The sequence below is a fragment of the Larus michahellis genome, chromosome 1 (assembly GCF_964199755.1).
Source record: "Larus michahellis chromosome 1, bLarMic1.1, whole genome shotgun sequence".
NCBI classification, from domain to species: domain Eukaryota; kingdom Metazoa; phylum Chordata; class Aves; order Charadriiformes; family Laridae; genus Larus; species Larus michahellis.
In genome coordinates, this window is record NC_133896.1 from 104,006,736 (window position 1) to 104,033,289 (window position 26,554).

At 37.3% G+C, this 26,554-nt stretch overlaps 1 protein-coding gene across 4 annotated transcripts in view; it reads left to right on the forward strand.

Annotated features, from left to right (window-relative positions):
* The window catches only part of EPHA3 (EPH receptor A3), a 231,343-nt gene that overhangs the window by 67,193 nt on the left and 137,596 nt on the right, over positions 1–26,554 (forward strand). For 3 of the 4 annotated variants that reach the window (XM_074597693.1, XM_074597664.1, XM_074597674.1), the window contains exon 3: positions 10,143–10,803. In XM_074597693.1, the coding sequence (XP_074453794.1) occupies positions 10,209–10,803 (595 nt within the window). In that variant the 5' untranslated portion in view covers positions 10,143–10,208. The remainder of the gene's footprint in view (positions 1–10,142; positions 10,804–26,554) is intronic. The other variant, XM_074597684.1, reaches the window with a different exon arrangement.

The window sequence follows — 26,554 nt, forward strand, 5'->3', positions numbered from 1 at the left end:
TAGCATACTGAAAAATTTTTTAGGTCAAGCTGTCTCATGCAAAGTTCTTTTTTTTTTTTTTTTTTTTTTTTTAAAAAAAAAAAACACAACACAATACAAATGTTATTTAGGTGTGTGATGGATATTCCCATGTCTGAAACTTTCAATTTTAGCCTGCTATGTTGCCATGGTATAAAGTATGTCAGATGTTTCATACTTAACATGAATTACATTTTCAGTCAATTAAGGTGACAAGCACAAAGTTGTCAGAAAATGACTTGTAGGTCTTTTCGGTTCTTTTGTAAAGATACAAATGTCTGTGATGGTGATGGTTTGTCTTTTTTGCTGTGGTGTCCCCCCGCCCAATGTTATCTCTTCAGTTTTTAGTCCTTTCTGAAAGTCCTGCTTATCACAAGGCATCTTCGTTAGGAGATGGGGTTTTATTTCAACTTTTCAACTCAGGCTATGCTCATGCTTTTATTAAACATAATGACAAATGTCCCTTGAGAGTAAAATCAAGGATTCTTAGGCAAGTGTCAGATATACACCAAAAAGCAAGTGGAAGATTTATATCGGTGAGGATTAATTTCCCACACTTAAGTTAAATCGGAGACACCATTGTGTAACGTTGAAGGATGCTTAACTATTACAGAAACAAATATACAATACAATGTGATGTAATATCAACTTGACAAGGATGTCGTTGGAACTGAATTTCTTTGGTTAAGAATGTTTGTTGGTAGTACTTCCATTTTCCAAAATATGAAGGTGAACGTAATGTTTATACATTTCTGGCACAGAGAAATATAGTTCTGGAAAAAATGAGGGGAAAAAGAAGTCAAATACTTTTTAGTAGAAGTCGATGTCTTATTTCCAACGGAATGGACTTTTCACCAGGAGTGTCTACTTTTAAGCTTGTACTCAGGACTTCTACTGAACTGCAAGCTGTAATTTTTTTCCTTTCGTTAAAAAATTATTAATTTCAAATAAAATTACTCACTGAGGAAAATACTAATTCTAAATGTTATTAGTATAAAATAGAGTGATATCTCAAATGCCTGCTGACTGATGATCTCAGTTCTTGTAGGAGTTGAATGTGTATTATGCAGCTTTAGAATATTTCAGCATTTTTCCAAGTGCTGCATGAAACTCTCATATGCCTAACTTTGAGAACATTTTGACCATTTTGATTTTCTGCTTGTAAATATATATTTTTTTCTATTAAAACCTTAATAGAAATTCATACTGTCTGTGCTAATCTTAGCAGTTTTAAGTACTATGCTTGGCCTGCATGTAAAGGCATTGCCTTCTTTTTAGCATAATCTCTGGAGAAAATGGAAACTACACAGACATGTATGAACTGAAGTGTGTGTACATACCAGGGAAAGGAAGATCCCATTTAATAGTTTTTGAACTGAGAGTTTCACAGTTTTTAGCAGTTTCACAGAGGAGCAGAGGTCTTCAAAGGCTTAAGTCCTTACAAGACTTATGAAAATAAGCAATAGGAGGAGACAGAGGAAGAAGCGGAAAGACAGAGAGGGCGTTAATGCCCCCAGTGAGAGAGACTTTTTTGCACTCACCTTTTATTAGACATCAGTGTCCATGTTGGAGACCAAGCATGAGACACAGATTTGTAGGAAACTAGGCTTCATTAATTCTGTTGCGCATGGCATGGCTTGTTTGTTTGCCTCTTTTTATTGTGATTGCCTGGCAACCAAGGGAGAGGGGGAAAAAAAGCGCAAAGATTATTAGCCAGTTGGTACTCTGTCAGTGAAATGTTGAAAAGTTGCATGCACTGACTATCTGAAATGTGAGATTCCTATCATAATGATCTTTTTGTTTGGGAAGGGAATTGCTTGAATAAATAGCAGAAGGCAAAAAGTGTGCATACATGGGCATGCATACTTTTCTGTCATTGCTCAGTAAGGCGTAATAAAGGTAATTTTTTTTGCTAGCTGAAAAACTGTACTGAATACTAAGAACCAGTAGAGTACAGCAGGGTCAGTTTTCAGTGTTAGAACAAAAAGTGTTTTTCAGGTAGAATTTGAATGGTGGTTCTGTAGAGGCAAATAGTGAAAAACGATTAAACTGACAAAAGAAGATATTTTTAAATTAGTTTAGAAAAAAGCAATTATTCAACTGCTCAGGAAGGGTGGTGCATCCTAGCACATGAAGATGGTTTTGCGAGGTTTCAAAGTAATTTCACTCAGTCACTGTTTTTCTTCTGATGTGTCCTCACTGTATTCCCAGTCTGTGTTCCAGCATGCACAGTGTTTATGTAGTTTAACTTATGTCCCATCTAGCCACTATTAAAATTATTAATTTACATTAAAAGACGGTTGGACATTACCTGAAACGGTGCTCATACCAAAGATGTCCCTGCTTACTGCAGGAGGGTTGGACTAGATGACCTCTAAAGGTCCCTTCCAGCCCAACACAGTCTATGATTCTAAATCATACCAAATACATCATTATACCGAATTTCTTAATGGAAAATAAAATTGTGAATAAATATTGTTAGGCTATTGCCTGAGATTGCCAGTTGAGTCTTGGGAAGTTTGCTGCCTGGGTTCCACTGGGGCCTTGAAAAATTATCAAACTCCATTTTTAGTGGGAATTTTATAGTTTAGTCTTTTAGTATAGTCTTTAGGAGTTTTATATTAATGTGACACTAAAAGATAAAATTTACTTTATTGGAATCATGCAGTTGCAGATGTGTTGTGTGGTAAATTACAAAATAGCCTTCAATTTCTTAATGTAAACTTAAGATTTTTGATATGAAGGATAAAAAATCACAAAAACTGAAGTATGCCACAGGAATGTTGTAAGAATTGAGATCACTCATGTCCTAGATTCCCACATAGAGGGGGAACTATTTAGTGAGACTGCTCATGGCATCGTAGGAAATGGCCTACATTCACTTCTGTACATTCCCTTTTGTAAAGAAAACGGAAGAAAAAAAACAAAGTTAGAAGTCCAGCACACTTGTCTGTGTCTGTTCTGGAAAAGAAAATCCTTTCTGTCCCAACTTTGCCAGTCCATATAATCGGAGCATATGAGTTAAACCCTTTTGCTGGGGATCTCAGAGATTTTTCTATACCACTGAAAGCGCTCTCTTGTTTCCTGCCATCAGCAGTATCCAAAGAAGGTTTAAAAAAATGAAAAGCAAACAAAAGAACACTTTCTAAAAGCCAAATTACATGCTGGGGAGGGAGTGGTGCTATGGCCCTTCTCCTGGATATGTTTCAAAAGTGTTGAAGGTGCCTGAAGGTGTTAGAGTAATATGACATAAGTACTGTGTAATAATGTGAATTCAGAAATGGTGGTCACACCTCTGCTTCTTCCCTGTTGACAAGAGCAACAAATCCAGCACCCAAAGCCTCATATCACAGCCTCAGATTTCCAGTTCCCCAATCATGCTGTCATAAAATCCCTGACATAATTTTATAAACCTCTTTCTTAAAAAAAATTGGATTTACCATCCCTATTGTACTGCTTGGAAGATGGTCGTTTTGCTTCATTCCTCCACTATTTAGAAACCGGCTACTAATTTCCAGTATAAACATAGCCGGGACTGATAAACATCCATTTGTTCTGCAGCTGTACGGTACTGAAAGGAAGAAAGGTGTCCCAGTTGGGACACCTTTGAAGTGTACTGCCCCATGGACTAGATTTACCCAAGTAATTGCATGTGAGAATTGGATTTGGGTCCCCCCATTGTTGATTAATACAGTATAAATACAGATTTTTCATACAGTTGTTCTGTCAGCATCTCAACAGATTTTCTTTAAGTTCTCAGCCTAACTCCCACCATTGCCCTTCCTGCTTAATGGAAGTTGGGTGGAATGGAATACTTCACAGCGCCAGTTCCTTCCTTCATGGCTCAGGTAACCTTCTCTAGGTCTTTCCTAACTTCTGGGAAAGTGCCTGTGCCCATATTCTCTGCAGTATTTCTCAGCTGTCACTGCTGTGTAGTTTTTCCGTCTCTTTGTGACAGCTTCTCCTTCATCTTTCTACGTATTGTTCTGATACCTTCTGGCTTATCTTTACCATCTATCTGGAGGATGAAAGCCTAAACTGTTCATACTTTCTCTTAGTAAAGCCTCAACAGGATGAAATTTTGTATGGGAAAATGCAGTATTCTCAGAAATAGATTATTTTTTTTTTTTGAGTTCCACGTGGGCTTCCATGGTAACTAAGTTTGAGAGGCCACACTTTCTTTCTGGATGCTTTCTTGTTGCCTGCATTACATTTTTGTTCCTGCAGAAATACTAGTGGTTGCATGGTTGCATGAGAGTTGATTCAATAGAAATTAGCCCCCCACCCCATTCTACTTTTCCATGGGATGGGAGTAGTTCTGGGAAGCTGATGGTGGGAAGAAGGTAAACTGAGACTACAACAGACTGGACTCAATGCATGAGGTGAAAAGAAGCATGCCCCTTTCTGTCATCTGGTTGCACTGTATAGAGTAAATGTCTGCCTTACATCTGAAGTTTTCTTTCAGTATGTCTCATATCTCTTTTGTGTTATTCTCTTTGCGTTATTCATTGTCTCATTTCCATTTTGGCTGATTTCCTCTTAATGATATTTCAGTATCCTATTATTTATTATAGCTAGCTGCCTTTTGACCTGTTCAAGCCCTAGCTATCCAGGTTCCTGCTTACTTACAATGCTGTCCTTTTCTTTCTGTACCCTAAGACACAAAGACTCCTTTTAATTATAACATAGTCACTCTGGACTCTTTATTTTAGCTGATTTACCCCCTACTTCCAAGCAGATCAGAATTTTCCTTGTGTTTAAAATACCTTAGATACTTTTTGCTTCTAATTCTTTCATCTCTTTGCGTCTCTTCTGTTTCCTACAGTAAGGACGCCTTTTCTGTAGCTTTTGTGGTAAGGAAGATCTATGTCTTCTATTATAAGGAATATCTTAGGTTTTTTTCCAGTCTGCTTTTCTCTAAGATTGGAAAATAACCTTTATCCCCTACTTATTACTGTTTAGTTATCTCTTCTTTTACCTTTAAACTCCTACCTTGTTGTTCTGTTATTGCAGCTAGCTGTTCGGGAATATAGGTCAGAATGATGCCTATACAAAGTAAAACTGCACTGAATATTGTGATACTGGATAGGCTACGTGGCGGCGCCGCACAGGAGGTTTGCTTCGTATTGCCGCTTCGCCTCTTAATAGCCAGCATGTTTTTGTGACAATACCTCTCTATAAAGCTAAAGTATACATTCTCAACTGCTAAAGGTTTGTTTGCTTATTGATTTTTATCTTCTATACAATAATAATAGATTTTTAGTGCTGAAAAGAAATGCTGTGAGAGGCACAGTCTTGTTTGGGTAGTATCTGATACTTTGTTCTAAAAGCACCAGAGCTTTTAGAACAAAGTGCAGCATAAGGGGAAGGTGGTGTTACAGGAGCAGCATTGGGAAAAGAATAAGAGATGCTAAACCAACGTGATTTTGCATTAAAAAGGACATGTGTATTCTCCTCTTGATCTGAAGTGGGCATGAGTTTAGCATTTTGCAGCAGTAAAACAATATGGAACTTTTTGATTATGTGTGTTCAGAACAGGTTTGTGCTGAGAGGTCCTTACAAATGATACCTCAAAAGACCTTGACGGGCTTGAGAGTTGGGCCTGTGCAAACCTCATGAAGTTCAACAAGGCCAAGTGCAATGTCCTGCACGTGGGTTGGGGCGGTCCCAAGCACAAATACGGGCTGGGCCAAGAATGGACTGAGAGCAGCCCTGAGGAGAAGGACTTGGTGTGGGTTGATGAGAAGCTCAACATGAGCCAGCAATGTGCGCTCACAGCCCAGAAAGCCAACCGCATCCTGGGCTGCACCAAAAGAAGTGTGGCCAGCAGGTTGAGGGAGGTGATTCTGCCCCTCTACTCCGCTCTGGTGAGACCCCACCTGGAGTATTGTGTCCAGCTCTGGGGCCCCCAACGTAAGAAGGATATGGACCTGTTGGAGCAAGTCCAGAGGGGGCCAATGAAGATGATCAGAGCACCTCTCCTATGAAGACAGGCTGAGACAGTAGGGGTTATTCAACCTGGAGAAGAGAAGGCTCCAGGGAGAGACCTTATAGCAGCCTTCCAGTACCTAAAGGGGGCCCACAAGAAAGATAAGGAAGGACTCTCTTATCAGGGAGTGTAGTAGTAGGACAAGGGATAGCAGTTTTAAACTGAGAGAGATACAGATTTAGGGTAGATATTAGGAAGAAACTCTTTATTGTAAGGGTAGTGAGGCACTGGAACAGGTTGCCCAGGGAAGCTGTGGATGCCCCATCCCTGGAAGCGTTCAAGGCCAGGCTGGATGGGGCTTTGAGCAGCCTGGTCTAGTGGGAGGTGACCTTGCCCATGGCAGGGGGGTTGGAACTAGATGATATTTAAGGTCCCTTCCAACTCTATTCCATCCCTGGAATAAGAATATCTCTCTCTCTTGGTTTGTTGCATTTGTTTGTTTGTTTGTTTAGTTGGTTGGTTTGTGGTTTTGTTTGTTTTTTTTTTTTCTCCCCCTAAAGAAGGTAATCTTGTAACTACTGTAACTTTACAGAGCAAGTTGAACACATGAATTACAAGTACAGAAATAAAACAACTACAAACATAGGTGTTTGAGAAACCCCAATAGAAAAAACTCATGGGTCACAAAAGGGAAATTGTCTTGATGTTCTTGATAATTGGTTTAGAATTAAGATCACTTGAGGATGGCAATATGATAGCTTACTAGGAAAAATTGCAGTGTATGAGCAATGCAAACATACTGCTTATTTTTTATTTTTATCATAATAATTATTGAAGTCACAAATCGACTTGAATCTTGTACGTGTTCTGATTTGGACACTCTTCCTGTGGTTTCAGTGACTTATTTCACCTTAACTGTTTCTAATGCAATAGCTGCAATCCCCCATAGTTTTGTAACAGTTAAAGTATTTTTGTCAAGTCAGCACCCAGTGTGAAATTGGTGCTTCCATTCAGCAATGCTTCAGCGTTAAATGATAGATTTAAATTTTGTTGTTTATGTAAGAGGACTGACATGGACTACAGTTGTTTCGAAGCAATTTGGTCTTCATTGCAAATTAATGAAATGATAACTGCACATTGCAACTTCTAGGTGAAGAACATAGTAGTGGTGCCACCTTTATTGTGCATTCATACATCTGCATTTAACTGTCTGTGTAAGCATGTTGGACAAGAAACGTCTGAAAAAAAATTGCAGTGAGATTTGTTCAGAAAAATAACATCTGCTGTGGAGACGTTTTAAATTCTGCAAGTTCCTGGTTTTGTTTCTGTCTCCCACTGGACATGTAAAATATGTTGAACTGATTAGAAATTATATGGAAGAGATAATAATAATTTCACTTAGCAGTCAGTGTGAGCTTCTTTAAATGTCCATAAAATTATGTTTCATTATATAATCTTATCTAGTTTCATCCAGTTGTTGTAACTGAATTTTTATGTGTCCAGGTAAGACCTGTAGTTAAAAGGTACATCCAGCTTCATGGGAGGCAATTATGGTATCTGAATGTTTTTTTGCCACAGGATTAGATTATTGGTTCAGGGGCTGTATTTGTACAAGGACATCTGTTAGAGGAGGGTCCTCCACTCAGTTTTGGGAACTTGGCAAAGGCTGTGAGACAGGGTTCAGCTGCTTCTTATGCAGGCAAGAGCTTGTCCTTGTATGATGGGCTGCCATGTGGCACCCGACTCCCAAATGGCCATAAGCTCCAGTGTAGTAACTTTGACTCAGAAAGTCCCTGTACTGCTAGCTCGCTTTGACGATGTAGCATGTTATGGCTTGCCGCAACATTTCAGCTGCTGAATGCACATCCAAGACTGTGTTTTTAACTCTGTTGAACTAGTCAGGAAGAGATAAAACTTGTGTACAGTCAGATCTGTAAAGTGAAGTAAAATAAACTTTGTTTCAATTAAAGGAAGAGTATTTATACTGTGTTTATCTACTGGTTTAATAACATTATTTAAAATCACATCTTCAGTGATGCATGGACAATTTCATTGTGCAGACCAGCCCTTAGTCATAGCAAACTTCCTTAAGTCAGTGAGTTGGGACTGAGAACTCTCAGATGTTACTCTGGTATGGCCGCTTTTTTTCCCCTTTCTTTCTTTCATTGTGTGTGTGTGATGCATGTCTTGTAAAATCAGGAAAATGTAAAGACACTTAACACTTATATCTTCGGTTTCTGTGTTGGTAGAGCGGGTGTAGTACCTTCCTAATGTTTGCTCTGCAGTACACTAGGATCCTTCAACAAAAGGTGCTTATGTACAGTTAATAATTGTTAGACTGAGATCTTAAATGTAGCAGAGATGTGACTTGATTTTTGAGGGAAGATGTTTTGCTGGTTGGAGTTCTTATTTGTCATCATCCCCCAAGAGTGGCAGTGATTTCTCCCAACGTACTTAATTCTGTCTACTTCACATCTCCAGTTTTTGTACCATGCAGCAGCTCTTTTTGAAGCTCTGCTGCTCCCCAGCTGCACTGCATCTGGTTGTGTGGGGCAGCATTTGTGTGTTTTGCAGAGGGTGTGGGTGACAGTGAAGCAGAGACTTCTGTAGCTGCTGTGCTACCATGTGCTCTCTTAGTATGTGCGTCATTGTCATGATAGGAGTTTACCTCTTTTATATGTGTAATTAAAGTTTGAAGCATAGAACAGAAGATGGTAAGGCTCAGGGGGATCTTACCAGTGTGTGTAAATGCCTGATGGCAGGATATAGAGAACATGAAGCCAGACTCTTCTCTCTGGTGCCCGGTGAAAGACCAAGAGTCAATGGATACAAACGGAAATACAGGGAATTGCATTTAAACATAAGGACAGACCTTTTTACTCTGAGTACAATCAAACACTGGTACGGGCTGCCCAGAGGGGCTGTTAAGTCTCCATTCATGGAAAAATTCAAAAGCCTGGCTGGACAGGATCTTGAGCAACCTGCTCTGGCTGACCCTGCATGAGCAGCGGGTTGGCCTTAGAAGACCTGGAAGGGTTTTAATTCTAGCACTTTAGTTTTAATTCTAGCACTTTAGTTTTAATTCTAGCACTTTAGTGGTAAGGCTCTTCATTTTGTATTTTAAGACTCAGAATATAGAGCAGCTGTGGTTTTCGTGTGGGTAAAAGCTGAGGAATTATGACCTTAAAAAAAAAATAAATTAGTCCTAGTCATCCATTCAGGGAGAAAGCAGAGAAAGATGCATCTTAAGTCACTTAGTTGTGTATGGTAAATGACTAACAGTAATTATTTACTTCAAGTACCCCTGTAGGATTTCTTTTTTCCTATAATTGTTAAATAATCCTCTCTGCTAAGTGTGACTTCAGAAATCAGGTAGTACTGGTACCTGAATAATTCACAAATAGGAAACCCACTCCTTCCCTGTCTGGGTCAAGTAAGTTTGTCAGCTGATGACTGATGTAAAAACAAATGATCACTATGTATTCTCCAAAAAACATTTTAGCATCATAGCCTATATAGTTCTGTAGAAGAATTCAGTAATCAACATACTTATCGTAAGTTGGCGGTAATTTTTAATAACGCTGAAAACTGGGCTAAGGTTGACTGTTTGTCCGGAGGACGTGTATCCCAAACAAAATCAATTGTCATGCTTTGAATAAATTTAAAACCGTAACATTTTATCGTGATTATATGGAATTTCAGTGGGAGCCATTGGCTTTTGTTTGGTAAGTTTTTAAATGTTGTTTAATCTTTGAAATACCAATTGATTCTAATAGTGAAAATGTGATGTTGTCCTAGTGAAACTCTTCTGTTTGAGGTGAATGGGGTTGTAGGAAAGACTTGTTGGGATCATGATTGAAAGGACAGCACTGCACATAGTTTTAAGAAATCACAGGGTTTAAATAATGCAAAACAACTGTAGCATCTCTTTCACGCCACCTTAAAATAACTGGGTAAAAACTGACTTCTAATGGTGAATTCTGTGTTCACTTAAGATGTTTATTATATTTTTTAATAGGAAAAAAGTAAGTGCAAGTTCAGCCAGACTTTGTTGTCTATTTTAATGATGTCCAAGCAAACTGATTTTTGCTTTTTCACAGCTTTTGTCTCTAAATGTGATTTTTATTGGTATAATCATGAATCATAAAATATTTCCTTTTTCTTTTTTCTTTTTCTTTTTTTTTTTTTTCCCCAGTGGGAAGAGATTAGTGGTGTTGATGAGCATTATACTCCAATCAGAACTTACCAAGTATGCAACGTTATGGATCATAGTCAAAACAATTGGCTGCGAACAAACTGGATTCCACGCAATTCAGCTCAGAAGATATATGTGGAGCTCAAGTTTACCTTGAGGGACTGTAATAGTATCCCTCTAGTTCTGGGCACTTGCAAAGAGACCTTCAATCTGTATTATATGGAGTCTGATGATGACCATTTGGTAAAGTTCAGAGAGCATCAGTTTACAAAGATTGACACCATTGCAGCTGATGAGAGCTTCACTCAAATGGATCTTGGGGACCGAATTCTCAAGCTGAATACAGAAGTCCGCGAGGTGGGACCTGTCAGCAGGAAAGGCTTTTACTTGGCTTTTCAAGATGTAGGTGCGTGTGTTGCCTTAGTCTCGGTGCGAGTGTACTTCAAAAAGTGCCCTTTCACTGTCAAGAACCTCGCCATGTTTCCAGATACAGTACCCATGGACTCCCAGTCACTGGTGGAGGTGCGGGGTTCTTGTGTCAATCATTCCAAGGAGGAAGAGCCACCCAAGATGTATTGCAGTACAGAAGGAGAATGGCTAGTGCCCATAGGGAAGTGCTTGTGTAATGCTGGCTATGAAGAAAGAGGCTTTGCGTGCCAAGGTAACAATGCCCTCCATGTTCATAGTTCAATTACTAACAGGGGCTTCACTTTATGTCCCTACTCTGTGTATTGGATCCTGTTAATTTTCTCCAAATTCTTGGGAGAAATAAATTAGTTCATGAAATCACCATGAAAATGGGGTTTGTTTAGTCTGTGTAAATAATGTAAGTTGCTAAAAATATTTAATAAGGGTCAACAATTGATTTTTAGTTAATACAATATGTAGCAAATCTAGTCTCTCTTACCACTCTTGGACTTCCTTTCAGTAGATTATAGTTTTCTCAAATGCATTGTTTGTGTCAAAATATTTGAATTTTTTGTGTGATTTTTTTTAAACTTCGTGGCTTGATGTATAATATTTGCTACTGAGCTGTGTTGATTAATTGGGATTGGTCAGAAAAAAAACAGGTAACATTGTTTCAGGTAGCATAGTTCCTAAGTGCAGATACATTTGAAAAATTAATATTTGAACTTCAAAATTTCATTTTCATGAATATTCATGTATTTAACTCAAAAGAATTTTCTCCATACTTTTGGTTTCTGCAAACTGTGGTTATGTGAATGCTCCCAAGAACAAGACTACACCAGGGATTTTGAGTTTTTACAGAAATGATCTTTTAAACATTAGAGAAATGCATATTATGTTTACCTAGTTTCAGTGTCAACCAAAGTGATGTTGGTCCACATTTTGCTTTTTACAAAAGTACGATTTGAAGGTTTTTGCTAATTGAATCTTAAACCTCTTTTCACAGAGTGCCTTAAAGGGTGCTGGCTGTGGCAAAGGGTCTTCCATTAAATAATTAACTAAAAGTTAAACAGTAATATCTAGAAATATAATGGATGGAAGGAGTAGTAGCTGAGATATGGGGGGGGTGTATGTATGTTTGTGTACGTGTGCATATGCATGCATCCATAAGAACAGAATTTTAAAGTATTCTGAACGTGGTTGAGAGAGCACCTGTTCCTTTTTCATTGGTCCTACAGCAATCTTTAGGTCAAAGAGGCAAGTCTGGGGAAGCTACTAGAAGCTCACCAAACCAGAACCCACCAAACCATAGCCAGGTCGTTGTGAAAACTGTTGCTCAAATTAAGGTGACTTTTTCTCAGAAATTGCCAGGGAGGTGTGGGAGGAAAGGAGTAAGAGTGTGTTTTATTTCGTTTGGTTTTGCTTTTAAGTGTATTTTGAATTGTTTTTTCCCCTCAAAATGAATAAACTGGGGAGCTGGGTCTTTTGAGTATGCTTTTTGGCTTACTCTGCATGCTTGATATTGTGAAGAACAAGTTAAACTCTTCTGTTAAGAGCTGAATCCAGAAGAGGATATTTTATTATCCATAAATGCTTTATAGCTTCTCCCATAGCTACACTTAAAAATGCTAAAATGTTATCAATACCATTTAGCCACTGTACGTAGTCTTGCTTACTGTAGAGCTTGTGTACTTGTAAATGGTTGAAAGGTGTTGGTTTAGAATTTGTTACACATAAGCACAAAAAGACAATCACTCCAGAAAGTATCAGACTACAATTAAGCAAAAGTTGAGCTAAATAAAGTAAAATAAAATAGTTTCTTTTAAAAACCAGTTCTCAGATATTTGGGGTAGGCAAGGCAGCTCCTATTGAGTGAGTTCACATCCATGTGTAAGTATATCTACATGATTTGGAAGGCATAAAATCAGGCCGTAGGACTACTCCCTTTTTCTTTCTTTTTCCTTCTCCCCCCCAACCTTTTTTTTTTTTTTTTTTTTTTTTCTTTTACTCCCTCACCAACTGTTGATCAAGGGAGTGATATATGATGAAACCATTAACAATAGTGACAGGTCATTCTGGTTTATTCTGGTTTAACATATAATGTTCTACTAACTTTTATGGGAAGTCATATTTATCAAATATTTTCAGTGTGGTGTGATTGAAGTGGCACTCTAAAAGCAGTCAGTAATTCAAAACCTCCCATTTGTCAGCATTGGTAACGCAGCAGGAGTTGAGAAGCTCGAAAAAAGAGTTCAGTTTTGACCTCAGGCTCAAGGCTGCTCCTGCACCTTTCCTGTTCTTTTTCTTCTCTCCTTCACTTGCTCCTTCTTTCAGGGTGTTGGGATTTTAGTTTTTTTAGGGTTTTTGTCAACAAAAGAATAGTAGAGACAGAATTGGTGTTAAAAGCATGGACTGGAATGAAGTCGTAATTTAGGAAAAAAAATGTTTCATCTGAAGTTTGAAAGAGTAATAAGTAATACAAATTCTTGTCTTCACAGTAGTTGGAAGCATTCAACAACTTACTGTCTGTCAGTATGTGATCCCTTCAGACTGTTTCTAATTTTGTTTGTTTCCATAATGCTGTTTTCAGAAACAGTATCATTTTGCATTAGCAGGAGATTATCGCTACTGATTAAAATGAAGGACCTTAATGGTATATGATCAGCCTATTTAAGTTTCATTCAGAACAGCTTTTCTTGGTACATTGAAGAATATTAAGGCGTAATGATGCCCTCAAATAGCAGAAATTGTACCATTTTACATGACTGCTTCCTTTTTGGGCATACCCAGGAAAAGACAACATAAGGCTCAAGCCTTTTTTTTGTTATTGGTGTATATATGTACACATATATAAACATATATGTTTTTATAACAAATTTGCCTTTAAGCTCTGAAAAGCTAAGATTGGACTGTTGTCTTTAGTTAGAATACTGGTTCTTGTTGGAAAGACTGTTGTTCTATTCTGCGTCCTACCAACTAATAAGCATTTTACACATATGATACATACCTGTCATTTAAAGAATCCAAACCAATTTTGCTGTGACAATTTTTGTCCTCATTAGTGTGTGTGTCCATGTGTAGAAATGATTTCTCAAAAGCGAGTTGTATACCTCACCTTGAGGAATTCTGGTCTTTGTGGTATACTTTAGGATAACAGCTTAAGATTTAACACCTCCTCTAGCAAAGACTTTTGCACCTGTTCAGGATTTTGGAGGGAATAGGTTTGCATAAGGTAAGGTAAGATGTGTCGGGGAGCATGTTGGAAAAGCCACTCTTTCATACTTTTTTTCCCCTCCTTAGCTAATACATATGTTAACTAAATATGGTGTATATCATCTGCTGTAGACTCTTTGTTATTACATCTTTGTTAGTACTTGCATCATAGTGGTCCTGTCTGTTTAATCTTATTGTAATATTTCATCGTTGTCTTAATGTCATTTTGGCCAAACTACATCTTCATAGCATCTCCTCTCTTAGAATTACTGTGGTTTAATTTGTTTTAATTAGGAAAAAAAACAACTGTCTGGAACTGCACACTGAACATAAAGCTCTCTGATAGTCTCCATGCTATTCCCTAGTCAACAAGGATAACTCATCATCTCCATTTGTTCCCCATCAAACAGCCATAGTAGATCAGATCTGCCTTAATATTCTGACAGTGGCTAATGGCAGGTTCTTAAGGAAAAGTGTAAGAAACTGTATAAAGCAGTGCTTTAATGGCTATACCTTCCAGGTTCTGCCAATCAACTACTGACTTCCTAAGACTTAAGATACATCTTGTAAGAAAATCTATGTATAATAGGAATCAGTGACCTGGCACCTGTTAATTTGTCTATTTTTGACTCATTTATATTTTTAATCTCTGTAAATTTGTATGGTAATCAATGCCATAACTTGTCTTGTGTGAAAAACATATCTTCTTGCTGTGTTTAAGCTTTCAGTTTTAAGTCAGTTGGGTAAGGTTTTCCTCATATAGTGAGAAAATAACTGCTCTTTTTTCAGCTTCCCTGTTAACAATTTTCTAGATCTCTTTCATGTCTAATATCTTATCTCTAATACCTGTTTTCCCAACTCTCTCTCTCGATTAGTGCCTTCTTATTTGGAGGACAGGCTAATTGCTCCATACCTCTACTCATCCTCTTTGACTGTCTCTGTACAACTTTAAAGTAAACAATGTGATTTTTATGAAAAGGGCAATGAAGTTTGTGTGTGCAAATTTTGTTGCAAGTACACCAGGAGATTATGCAATGGCATAGTGTTTGGAGCAACCCAAAGATCAATGAAGGAAAAGGAGCATTCACATCACCTGCCCAGTGAGTGATTTGTATGTGGAGAAGCTAGGCTCAGTTTTGTTTTGAATGCCAGAGAGAGGAAATAGATCTCACGATGTGAAGGTTGGTTATTTAGGGTAATAGTATCAAAATAAATGAGAAAGTGTAGGATAAATGGTAGAAAAAATGTCTTTAGTTCTGTAATAATCTGGAAGTCTCCTTGGAGAAATAATGGAACCTCGTTTCAGGAGATGTTTTTTAAAATGCAGTAGCCAGATGATAAAGGAAATTCTCCACTGGAAGGCTTGGACTAATAAACCTATTCCATCCTGAATGTGTCTATTCTTTTGGTTTATTTCATGCACTTCAGAAAGACTAGCTGGACATGGAGAATGATATTTTTCATGATGATATACTTAATTAGAACACATGCAGTGGGCAATTGTTTATCCATGTGGGAGTGTGAGAGAGCTTGGATGCTCTTTTGAATGCTTCCAACAGGTGACCCTTTAGACCAAAATGAAGCTTTGTGGCTCCAGTTGTCAAATGGAAAATTAAATTGGTGGGCTTGAACAGAATGACTTGAAAAGCACAGACATACATTTTCTGCATGCTGTCATAGGTATAATTTCTAAATTTTAGTTGCTGGAATTGAGTAAGTCTGAATTGTAAATTTTCTGTGTAATACTATCTAATAAAATTGTAAGTTTTAACCACAAGTGACTGATACATTTTCTATAACAAAGCCAGAAGAAAAAAGAGAATGTAATCCAACAGTCCTTCCTTATGTATATAATTTTTAGCAATTAATCAGGTGGTTGAATGGGAGAAGAGGGAGTAAGGGGTAAAAGAGGCAGAGGTGAAGTTCGCCCACTGTGCCTGGTTATTGCAAAAATGACTTCACAAAATTTCCCCTAACACTAAATTATTCAGTGCTTCAAGTTGTATAGTGAGCATATCCGAAATCATATTTCTCTCTCTGAGTTTATGGAGATATGAAAGGAATGCCATCTGTGGCTGCTAAATCTGAGCCATCGCATACATTGCTTAATTCTTTCAGTAGAACGAATGCTGTACTTGAGATAAAAGTATGGAAAACATCATTAATACTAAGGATGAAAACCATTTCTCTAGATTTCTTTTTTTTTCCTATGCTTTAAATAACTGTTTTGTCTCTGCATAAGTAAATATACTTTTTCCTTTCTTATATCAGTAGATAAAAGATAATTTTACATATAAAGAGAAAAAGGTAGTGTGAGGAACTACTCAAGTTTGTGCAAGTGGAAACAGACGGAAGGCACACGAGCTTGCTGCAACGGCAAAGGCGATAACGTTTTCTCTTGGAAATAGCCGAGTGGCTTGGATGTGTGGTTACAAAAGTGTGTGGTTTTAACTCTTGCGCTCTGTATAGGGACAATTATGTTTAATAAAATGTAGGAATGAATCATATGATATATCGTATAATAACAGAACTATTAAGAGCATTTGCTTTTACATGAAATCTGAAAAAGCCAGGGATTCATATTTTTTAAAGCAGAGGTTTGATGTGTATTTTTTTCTTTCGGTTTGAAGTATTGTTTTGATTTTAAAAAGCAAGAGAGATGCTTTTTAAAAGGGACTCTTAATCTTCCAAGCTAGTAAACTAAAATGACAGCAGCTATAAATTATGAATCACTTTATTTGTAAAATATTCATTGTTTTCCTCCGCTTTATATTCTAAACAGAGCACGCAATGAAGGATTTACCTGCCTGCTTAGAATTTATTTAACTCTTACAAAAATTATGTCAGAGATATCCAGATGATTTTTCATAGGGGAAGAATTATGCTGCACTGAATACTTCAGAAAGATCACAGCCAACTTTTTATGTAACATTTTCTCACTGTTACAAATTTTGAAAATATTCTATAATTTGTCAGTCATAAGCCACAGATTTAAAATACACGTTTTAAAGGCAAAATTTCTTAGGCAGGATCTTACAGTTTGTGAGCACATTTGTCACATGTCCTAAACAAGCAAAAATTAAAAAGAAACAATCTGAAATTACTAGAATATACATTATTTTGATACAACATTATACATATTCTCAAGTTAGAAGAATGTGGGTTTGGTGCTCTAGTTACTTGAGAATAATCTTTACTAAACTTCTTGCGGATTGTGATAGAAATATTTAAACAAAAACATGGTTATAAATATTTCTATTCAGTTTTTAATGTTCAATGATTAGGAACATTAAAGAACACCAGTGCTAGTGTTCTTTAAGAAAGCTCTCCTAATACTTCTTTCCAAGTTGTTCAGTGCTACAGTGTCAATATATGACATAATTAGGTAATTCAGAATTGAATTTTTGTATTGGAACCTAGTTGGGAAATGGAAAGGTTCACTCAGAAAATCAAATATTTGCAAAAGTGCTAATGTCTCACAAAATGCAACTTAATCCAGTTGTGCTGTACATTTGTTCAATACAGATCTCTTACCAGTTTAGAGTTGGTGCTTGCTATGCCACATTTTGCATATTTTGGCAATTTCTTCCTTGTCCCCTCACCTGCTTTTCAAGCAGCAAAAAGCACCCCGCCACCCCCAAAACCCAAACAACAAAAAACCCCCGACAAACCTGTCCCAAAGTAGTGGAACATACTGGATATTGATCCAGACTCTTTACGGTTTAGCAAGTATGTGTGAGACATTTGCTTCCTCTTTCTAACACAGAAATTTTTGCCTTAGTTCTCTGACACTTATATGTTCAAGACCACTACTGTTGAATTTTTGTGCAGGATTTTACTGCAAATATCTCTTGGATGTCTATTACAGAGAATCCTAAGGGATCTTGCTGGCATTTCCTTAACCTTTTCATTTTAATGGCTTCGCTTCTTTGCAGGCTTTCAAAAGATTAAAAACTAAATTAATAGTATCATCCTGGGCATGTTTTGCTTGTACTGTCCTTGGTGACTTTCAATATCAGCTTAGCTCAGAGTTGCACAAAGATTGTATTGTCGGTGTGAATTTGTTGAACACACGCTTTTTCCATCAGTTTCTCTGCCACTCCCGCCTGTGTATAGAGCTATTTGACAATCCCTTATTAGTTCCAGAGTGGAACTTATAAAGGCTAACAGGGCTTTGCATTACAACTGACAGCTGGTACTAGACTTTAATAGAGAGCAATTGTAGTGAGAACTGTAAGTTTTGATAATGTTCAATGAAAATGCTCTTAAAGTAAGAACCTTCTTGAAAGATGAGTACAAGACGACAAGAATCTTCTATATGTCTGCTGCTTCTCAGCGTAAAGCACAAGATGTTGTCAAAACATGCTGTTGGCAGACATCTAAATAACCAGTAATTGATATCAGACTTTATTGCAATACTTAGACTGCAGGAGAAGAATCAGACTTGACTGTTTCTTTGGATTACAAACTGAATAACGAGGGTTGCGTTTGTAATGCCTCATTTTCTTTGCATTTGAAATTGCAGTTTTATTCTTGATAGCACAACAGAAACATACTAACTTGGACTTCACACAGTCTTTTTGGGGAGAGAAGATGAGATGTTCGTTGCCTCAAATTTATTTGTAGCTTCAGCTGTAAGTACCTGCCTGCATCGGATACCCTGACGATTGGTGTAGCTGTTGTGCTAAGGCAGAAACGGACCTAAGCAACGACAAATCCTTCATAGGTCAAGGAGGCAAACTATTTCACTGTCATGAATCCGTGGGTTCAGTGGTTGTCTACTGTAAGGTTAAAATTTGATGTGATAATTTAGAACAGCTGCTCTTTGACAGAAAGATTCACTTTCAACAAGGGAAGAAAAAGCCATATGGTAGAAGTTGACGCTGTGCCAAGCCTGAATAACTGCAGAAGTGATACAGGACAGTTCTCTTCAACAACATGGTTGAAGTAATGCATTTTTACTTGCCATTGGTATTTCCAATCTGTACGCTTTTTTGTATCGTACCTTATCCCATGAGACTTCTTTTGTAGTTATTTTTAAATATTATATTTTTATTAATAATGGTGATTAAGTGACAGACAAGGCTTACGGACTTTAAAAATATACAGTTTGTTCGTAACCCTGTCCAGGCCACTCTTTGTGCTGTAAAAACCTATCAAAGTTTCATAGAACGATTGCTTCAAAATTTTCAACCAAAATGACAAGCATTGTTGGAGGGGATGTCTAATACCTGAGTTCATATGCTTTTTAGCAGAGTATTTAGGAATTCACTTAAGTCACAGTGCCTTTATACACATACTTAAATTCTAATAAATTGAGTGTAGTAGTGTGAAACCTAATGAAAGTAGTCGTTTAGTGTGCTCAGCCTAGGCTGTAGTGGTCAGTTTATGTGTAGGAGTAAGGTAGTCATCAGGAGTTCAAAATCCTAGGAAGAATTCATTTGTCCTCCAGTTTGGAGAAACCATTTTTCACAGAAACTAGTTCTACGTGAAAAATGCTTAAGACTCTCTTCTCTTTGATTTGGCAGAGATTTTTAATGGAAGGCGAGTAATGGAAGAAATTACTCAGAAGTACCCAGCTCTTATCTCTAAGAAATGCCAGTAAAGAAATGACCAAAACCCTTCCACCAACAGTGTACTTACCTCAAAGAATGCATCTTTATTTGTTCGCCCCCTCTATATGATGAGGATGTGGCACAAAAATGTTGTTTAAGGAAGAAAAAAACTCTTTCATTCTCTTAGGAAAAAAAGAAAAAAATCTCTAAGGTGATTATTATAAAACAGTGAAATATGTTGAAATGGTCATCTGCTACCCAGCTGAAGTAGAAAAGACATAACGCTTGGCAAACATATTAAAATCAGATATTAAACTTGTTCTTTGATGTTCTGCAACCTTATACAGAATTCACTCATACACGATCTGACCTAACCTGAACAGTCCCTTAGTCTCTGTAGAGGTAATTCTAAGATTTAGGTATGCATGTATAGAATTGTTTTATTTATAAATGTGTTTTGTAGCATTTTTTTAATGTCACATTAATAGTAGGAAGCTGTAGGACACTAAATAAGAATTGCTCCTTTGTTTTCATATTTAATGGCATAATGTAGTCATTATACAAACAAATACAAGCAAATTATTCAATAGTATGTAGTTCCAGTTTAACAGGGGCATCTTTAGCTGCTGTAATGTTCCTCTTCAGGTTACAAAACAACTTGGATTCTCTAAAGGTCTAACAGGATTTTTTTTCTTATTTTGGTAATGGGATCCTAATACTGAGATGACAGCTATGGGCAGTTATTTAACAAGCTGCTCTTCAAATCTGTTCTAGGAATTTCCAGGTTGTGCTCTCAAAAGAATAATATGGAAAACTAAAGCAGGGCTGAGGGATTGTGACTTGAAGTGAAGTCAAGGTGTATTAACCATGAATGTGAGATCACTGTTCCAGCTGTAAAACTGGTGTTCATCCTGAAAGAAAAAAAAAAAAAAAATAGGAGTTGGGTAGGAAGCAGAACATACTAGCAGAAGAAGAAAAAGTTCCAAAATCTCAGTTAATCATGGCTAACGAACCTTCTGTTTCATACATTATTAGACCATTCCTTAAGCTGCCATTTTTATAGTGTATAAACTCTCTGACTTCTCTGACTGTGAAGACAGGGTGTCCAGAGCTTTCACCTCAAGGCGGTACAAGTATGTGTTTGTTAACACAGGGGGCGGAATTAGAAAGACATATAATTGCTAACTGTTTATGGCATTTAATAAGCAATGATGTACTTGTTTCTCATACTGTGTGAGGGGATGAACTGGCAGTGAAATGAACAGTAAAAGGGAAATCAGCTTCTGTATCTTTTCTCTACCCACACTAACCACAGTAGATGGTGGAAGAAAGAAAGCTAAAGACATTTTTTTAAAAGGGTCAGAAAAGGAAAGAGGACAAGAGGAGAGAGAAGAATGGAGTGAAAAATATACCATGGTAAGTAAATATACCTATGTAATTGTTTCATTGGAGCCTAAATGCTGCAGTTAGTATTCTTTAAAAAAAAAAAAGAAAAAAAAAAAGTTAAAAATTAAGAGGCTCTTTGAGAAAAAGAAGGATATTGATTTGAGTTTGGACAGGAGTATGATTTAATAGTGTCTTTACAAGTTTGCTCTGTGCCTAACTGCTAAAAAGATATTCAAGTTTCACTGGGGAAAAATGTGGTGACTGCAGTCTGTGTTTTGGGTATATGGTAGGTCTTTCACGGAATTATTCTGCAAATAATGATAATAAAATTGTAATAATGAGTGTGTCACACTTGAAGATTAAAGCTAATCTGAACTACAGTAAACGGGAACACATCTCCTATGTTTCAGTGATAACTGTCTAAATGAAGTTGCAGTCTAGCAAAGATTTCTTGTTTTCTCAAGAGCCTTCCCTTCAGAGGAAGGTGGTAGGCAAATGTTCTGATTCTCTTCTGACCAGTACTTTAAGAATGGTTCCTTGATGTTTCTTTACATCGCTGAATTTTCAAGAGATCTGAGTATGTACCTAGCAGTGTCTCAGAAATTACGGAAACGACTTTGAAGCCAAAGGGCTGTATCTTGTCCTGAACTCAGTGGACTGTTTTTTCATGGTACAGCGATTCAAAGAGCCTTCTGTCCTGTGGACTTAGCCCTGCTCTGCAGAGTACTTTATAGAGGGACATGAGATAAAGCACTTGCCAGTGGCCATGTATATATATAGTTTCCCTTTGTAAGTATGATTCAGAGGTGCAGTTTATCATCCCCATCCTTTGGGAACAGCTGCATCATGGCATGTTGGCAGGCAAACAGCTGCTGTGGCCGGGGAGGAGGTGTATGTGGAGCAGGGCTGTGGCAGGGGAAGGCTTGAGTCCACCCAGTCTCTGTCCTCTGACAAGGAGGATATTGGGTGATGAATCCCTGAGAAGGCTGGAGGAAGAGGGTAGCAGTGGGCTGGGTAGGAGTTAATCCTTGTTCGCCTCCACACTGCAGCCATGCTACTGATCCATTCTAATCCACAGCGAATCTACAATGTGCTCATGATACGAGTCGTGTTAGTTTTCACTCAGTCAGATTTCTAGTTTTACTTCTGATTCACATCTGCAGTGTGATAACAACCTAACCTTTTAATTCTTAATCTCTTCTCTGAACAAGTAGACCCTGCTCTTCCCCCAAAAGTTAAATATTAGTCTTTTAATTGAAAAACACACAAAACCCTCTAAATCCTATGGTAAAAGCAGGTGTTCAGGCACAAGTCTGTTTAGTAGAGAGCTTGTTTAAACATGGATTAAGGGCTTCTTTGGAACAGAGTACATTGTTTTTCTGTGCAATAATTAGTTTCCAGGGCCAGTATGTTTAAATTACCGCCTTAAAACCCAGGCATGCCATCTATCCCAAATTCTCTTATAATTAGGGATTATTTTATAGCCTGTCAGTTATCCATCTGTTGGGAAGCTTCCTTGTCTGTCTTGCAGTCATAGCAGTCAAGCTGTTACCTCACACTTGCATGTTAGCATCAGATCCCCAGATGTGCATCCGCAGATTGCACATCCACCAAGGTGAAACAATGATGCAATCTAAAGGTGTTTTCTTCTTTTTGTATGGCAGGAAATATTCTAATATATTACTCAAGAATGCAGTATAATATATACAATATGTTATATTGCATTCATGAATACATATGTGGTGGTGTAAAAGTAGTTTACCAGATAAAGAAGTCCCAGGTTATAGTTGTCTCAAAAAGATAGCAGAATAAAAAGCATACTGATTTGGTGATTTTTCATAAATTATTTTCTATTTGTAGTCTGTATTATTTTCATACCATGATTTAAAATTTCCACTATTTGGAAGGATTTTTTTTCCACTCTAACATAGTAATTTGGCTTTTGAGTTGTTGCATAGAATCATAGAATCATCATTTATTTTCCTCTGAAGCATTGGTTTGGCCACAGCTAGCAATCATATGTAGCTCAAGGATATTGACGTTCCTCAAGTTGACTTTTCTTAGGGACCTTTGATGCCATGTTCTGTTCCTGCCTTCTACATTAATCTTTTTGCTAGATTTGAGGTTTGAGGACAGGAAGGGGATTTTTCCCTGGATTGGTTTGGTCAAGTCACATGTGAACATGAGTTTATGTATTCATTGTACTGTGGGATACGTCTGGTTTTGTACGATCATTTGGGAGACTCTATAAAAAATAATAATTATTTGCTATTGCTATGAGCCTAGGACTTCAGAAATACTCTTGACATCTTAGCGATGATGTGTTTTGATATGGTCATGGCTTTTGGTCTTTTATTATGGATTGTAAATCTGATTTGGGGCATTGCAGCTTGTTTTGTGGTGCTTGATGATGTGTTTTGTTGACTTTCTGTGGACTGTTTCTAGGAGTTGAAAATCTGACTGTAGCCAAAGGTTGTTTCAAAAACAAACCAAAGAATAAAACCTATGTTGCTTACTGTCTCTGCAACCAATTTAGAAACACTTGCTCTTTTTGGATAACAGTCATGTCCTGCAGTAATCTGAGGAGGTTCCTAGTTGAAGAGAAAGTATTATTCTTTCCTTCCTTTAGTAATTATGAAGAAGTTTGGAATCAGGCAAACTTGACTGTTACATACTGGAGACTCTTGGATGTAAGCAGAATCATTCACACCAGGTCCCATTAAGAGTTTCCTTTATGTCAAGTTGAAAACATGAAAAGGTGTGACGATTGAGATTTTTGTATAGAAATTGAAAAAAAAAGTTTATGAAGACAACCATTGATAGAGGTTGATATGAAAAGTTTTTTAGAGTCCCATTGGAGATTCATCAAGAGCATGTTTGCAAGGCTTTCGTAATTTCTAATAAAGCATTTCCTAAAAAAATAAAGGATCGTTCATTCTGAAGGAGTTTACTGAAAATAAAATAGTAAAAATAGCCAGTGGCTCTGTGGCTACTTTTCCCTGAGGAATGGGGACATGTGTGAAGAAGGCAGGAGGAAGGGGTTATGGTGCATGCAGCATGCCTCACCTTCTGCATCAGCAGCTATTCATAAAATCAAAGCAATAATTTTTTCTTTGTTGTTGTTGACATAACTTTTTACTTCACCGTCTCATGCTGTGGTGGACCTGCAGACCTTTGCACAGGATCCTTTTTTATCCTTGTCTCCCCTGTTCCTGTTTTGGTAAGAGAGTGGTGGGTAGAGAAAGCCAGCTTTCCCATCTCAAATAGCTGGCAGGCTGTTTGGCTGAGGATTGATGCTCGTTGCTGGCTCTCAGTAGGAGTCAGTGGAACCTGTGACAGAGACAGATGATGGCATGCTGGAGTCTGTCAGCTGAAAACGGCAGTGGCCTGAATGAGGAGGAATGCTTTCCTCATCAGCAAAGCTTGCTTTCACCTTCTCTAAAGGTGGTGCATGGGGGAATGGTTGCCTGGTGGAGTATATTTTTTTCTTTTGTCTTTACATTTTACATGCAAAGTCTCTGACTGCATATAGGGGTTGCTCGTGCCGTCTCTGAAATCCGTTGCAAAGTTCCCATTGATTGGATGGGAGCAAGCCAAATGTTTCAAACGATAAGAAATTCTTGGAGAGATGAGAACATATGGCTTTTTTATAAAATGGTATTCCTCTTAAATAGCAACAGATCACTCTACAGTTAGGGAAAGCAGTACAATAAATCAGTGAATAAATTTCTTTTTGTATTTATGAAATACCTTACAAATCAGATTATGAAATCTGCAAAATTAGGAATGAATCAATTGTTCAGCCAATTTACCTAGTGAAGATCTTTAGCTTCAGTGATTCAAAACCACTTTGTATTATATTGTAATTTAAAATACAAGACAGTTGGTGAGCTAGTGATATTAGTCAAGTGGTATTCTTTTAGATTCCAGATGGCTGGCCTCTATAACTAACATCAACGTGAACTTACAAACTTTTCAGTGACATAGGTAACATTTGTGTGATACTAATGTAAGTGCATGTTATCCAATTAGAAAACAAAAGCAATTGGCTGTGTGATTTTACTAATAGATGGAGTCCAACTTTCAAATGATCAATTTAATAAACAAATAAGTAATTAAAGAGATTCTTTAGCAAGTATTCAATGTAAAAAAATGTTTTTTAAAAAAGCAGCAGCTGAGCTTCACCAGCACAAATATTTGCAATAATAGTGTATTTGTGGATGTAATTTGGTCCAGCTGCAACTTAGGTTAGAATATAGGTAGCTATCTATGTACACACTGGTGTTTTTACAACTTTTATTGTTCAGGGTCCAATTCTGCCAGCTTTATGTATACTGGGTATTTGTAAGAAACTTAATGGAATGTTTGTACATCAAGACTTTTTAAAAAATAAATATTTGCTATCAGTTACAAAAAATATCACCAGTTGTCCTCAAATGTCTTGTTACAGAGGAATCACAATAACCCAAAGGCTTTGTTTTTATTGCTTTTTTTTATTTTACAGATTCCTCGTGATCACAGTTTTGTTATAGCTATGTGCATGAAAAATGCTTCAATTAGCAATATATTGAAATGGTTTGCAACTGTCATGCAACTTCCCTATAATTTAGAAATTTGCATAAATTACTACAGTCACAGGACTGCATTTCCAGCATGCCTGAGGGCTTTGGGTCTGGTCTTCTGGTTCAAATAAGTCCTTTCAATGCCTTAAAAGAAAAACTGTCCTTTTCCCCCTCTTTTTGTCTTGATATATATTTTCTCTCTCTCTCATACCTATACAGATATCTCTGTACAGATATTTATAAATACATAGATACATCCCACAAAGAGAACTGAAAGACTGGCCTTTACTCACTTTGCATGTCTTGTGAGAGTAATTTATGAAATACAGGACAGGGAGATTTATTTGAAAACATATGGAAACCATGGGGGTGAAGCCTGAAGAGGCTACTTGTCCCAGCATGGGAGGCTCCATCTTAACCTGAACAGAAGCTGCTGGATCAGGCTAGATGACCCCATGCTGGGGCTGGCAGTCTGCGTGAACTAAGCTTTGTGACCAGGGGACGTATTTGGCTCACAGGCCACTGCTGCCACGTAATGTATTGTCCTGTCAGTAATGCCAAGTAACAAAACTTGCAATTGAGGAATTTCACCTAATGCAAGGTATGTTCAAAAACAACTAATGTGTGTTACACATTTCATCTAAAAACACATGGTGCTAATGCAAAAAGAAATTGAATTTATGTGAATTTAACTGAATTGATGGAGAGAGACAAACTTTGGCGTAAAATAATAATTAACACTTTTAAATGTGGGAAGTGTGTTTTAAAACTCTATTTTGAAGATCTAGCTACCAAGGCATATGCAGTGAAAAGAATCAAAACTTGGTGTGGAAATTAAGTATTAGTGTTGTTTAAACACTGTAGCAGCTCTAGTGTCTGTAGCCAAAAAGCGTTTGTTTGCTGGGCTTAATTGGAACTGTGATTCAGTTACTATTTTTAACAGCTGTTTTAGTCTTGTTTTCCCTGAGGAAAGCTCATAATTCATTATAGAGCACTGTTCAAAAATAATTATTCAAATAATGCAGTAAATTATTATGATCCGAATGGGTGGCTTTCATTAATACTTTATAGTTCGTATCTTCTCAGCTTTGTTCACAAATGTTATATGTTCTTTATGAGAGCTGAAATGTTCTCTTTTTAAGTTGCAGTCTCTTGCTCACACTTTCTTTAATGCTGAAATACAAGTGGTTGAGTCACCATCCCTGGAGGTGTTTGACAGACGCGTAGGTGTAGTGCTGAGGGACATGGTTTAGTGGTAACTTGGCAGTGCTGGGTTAACAGCTGGACT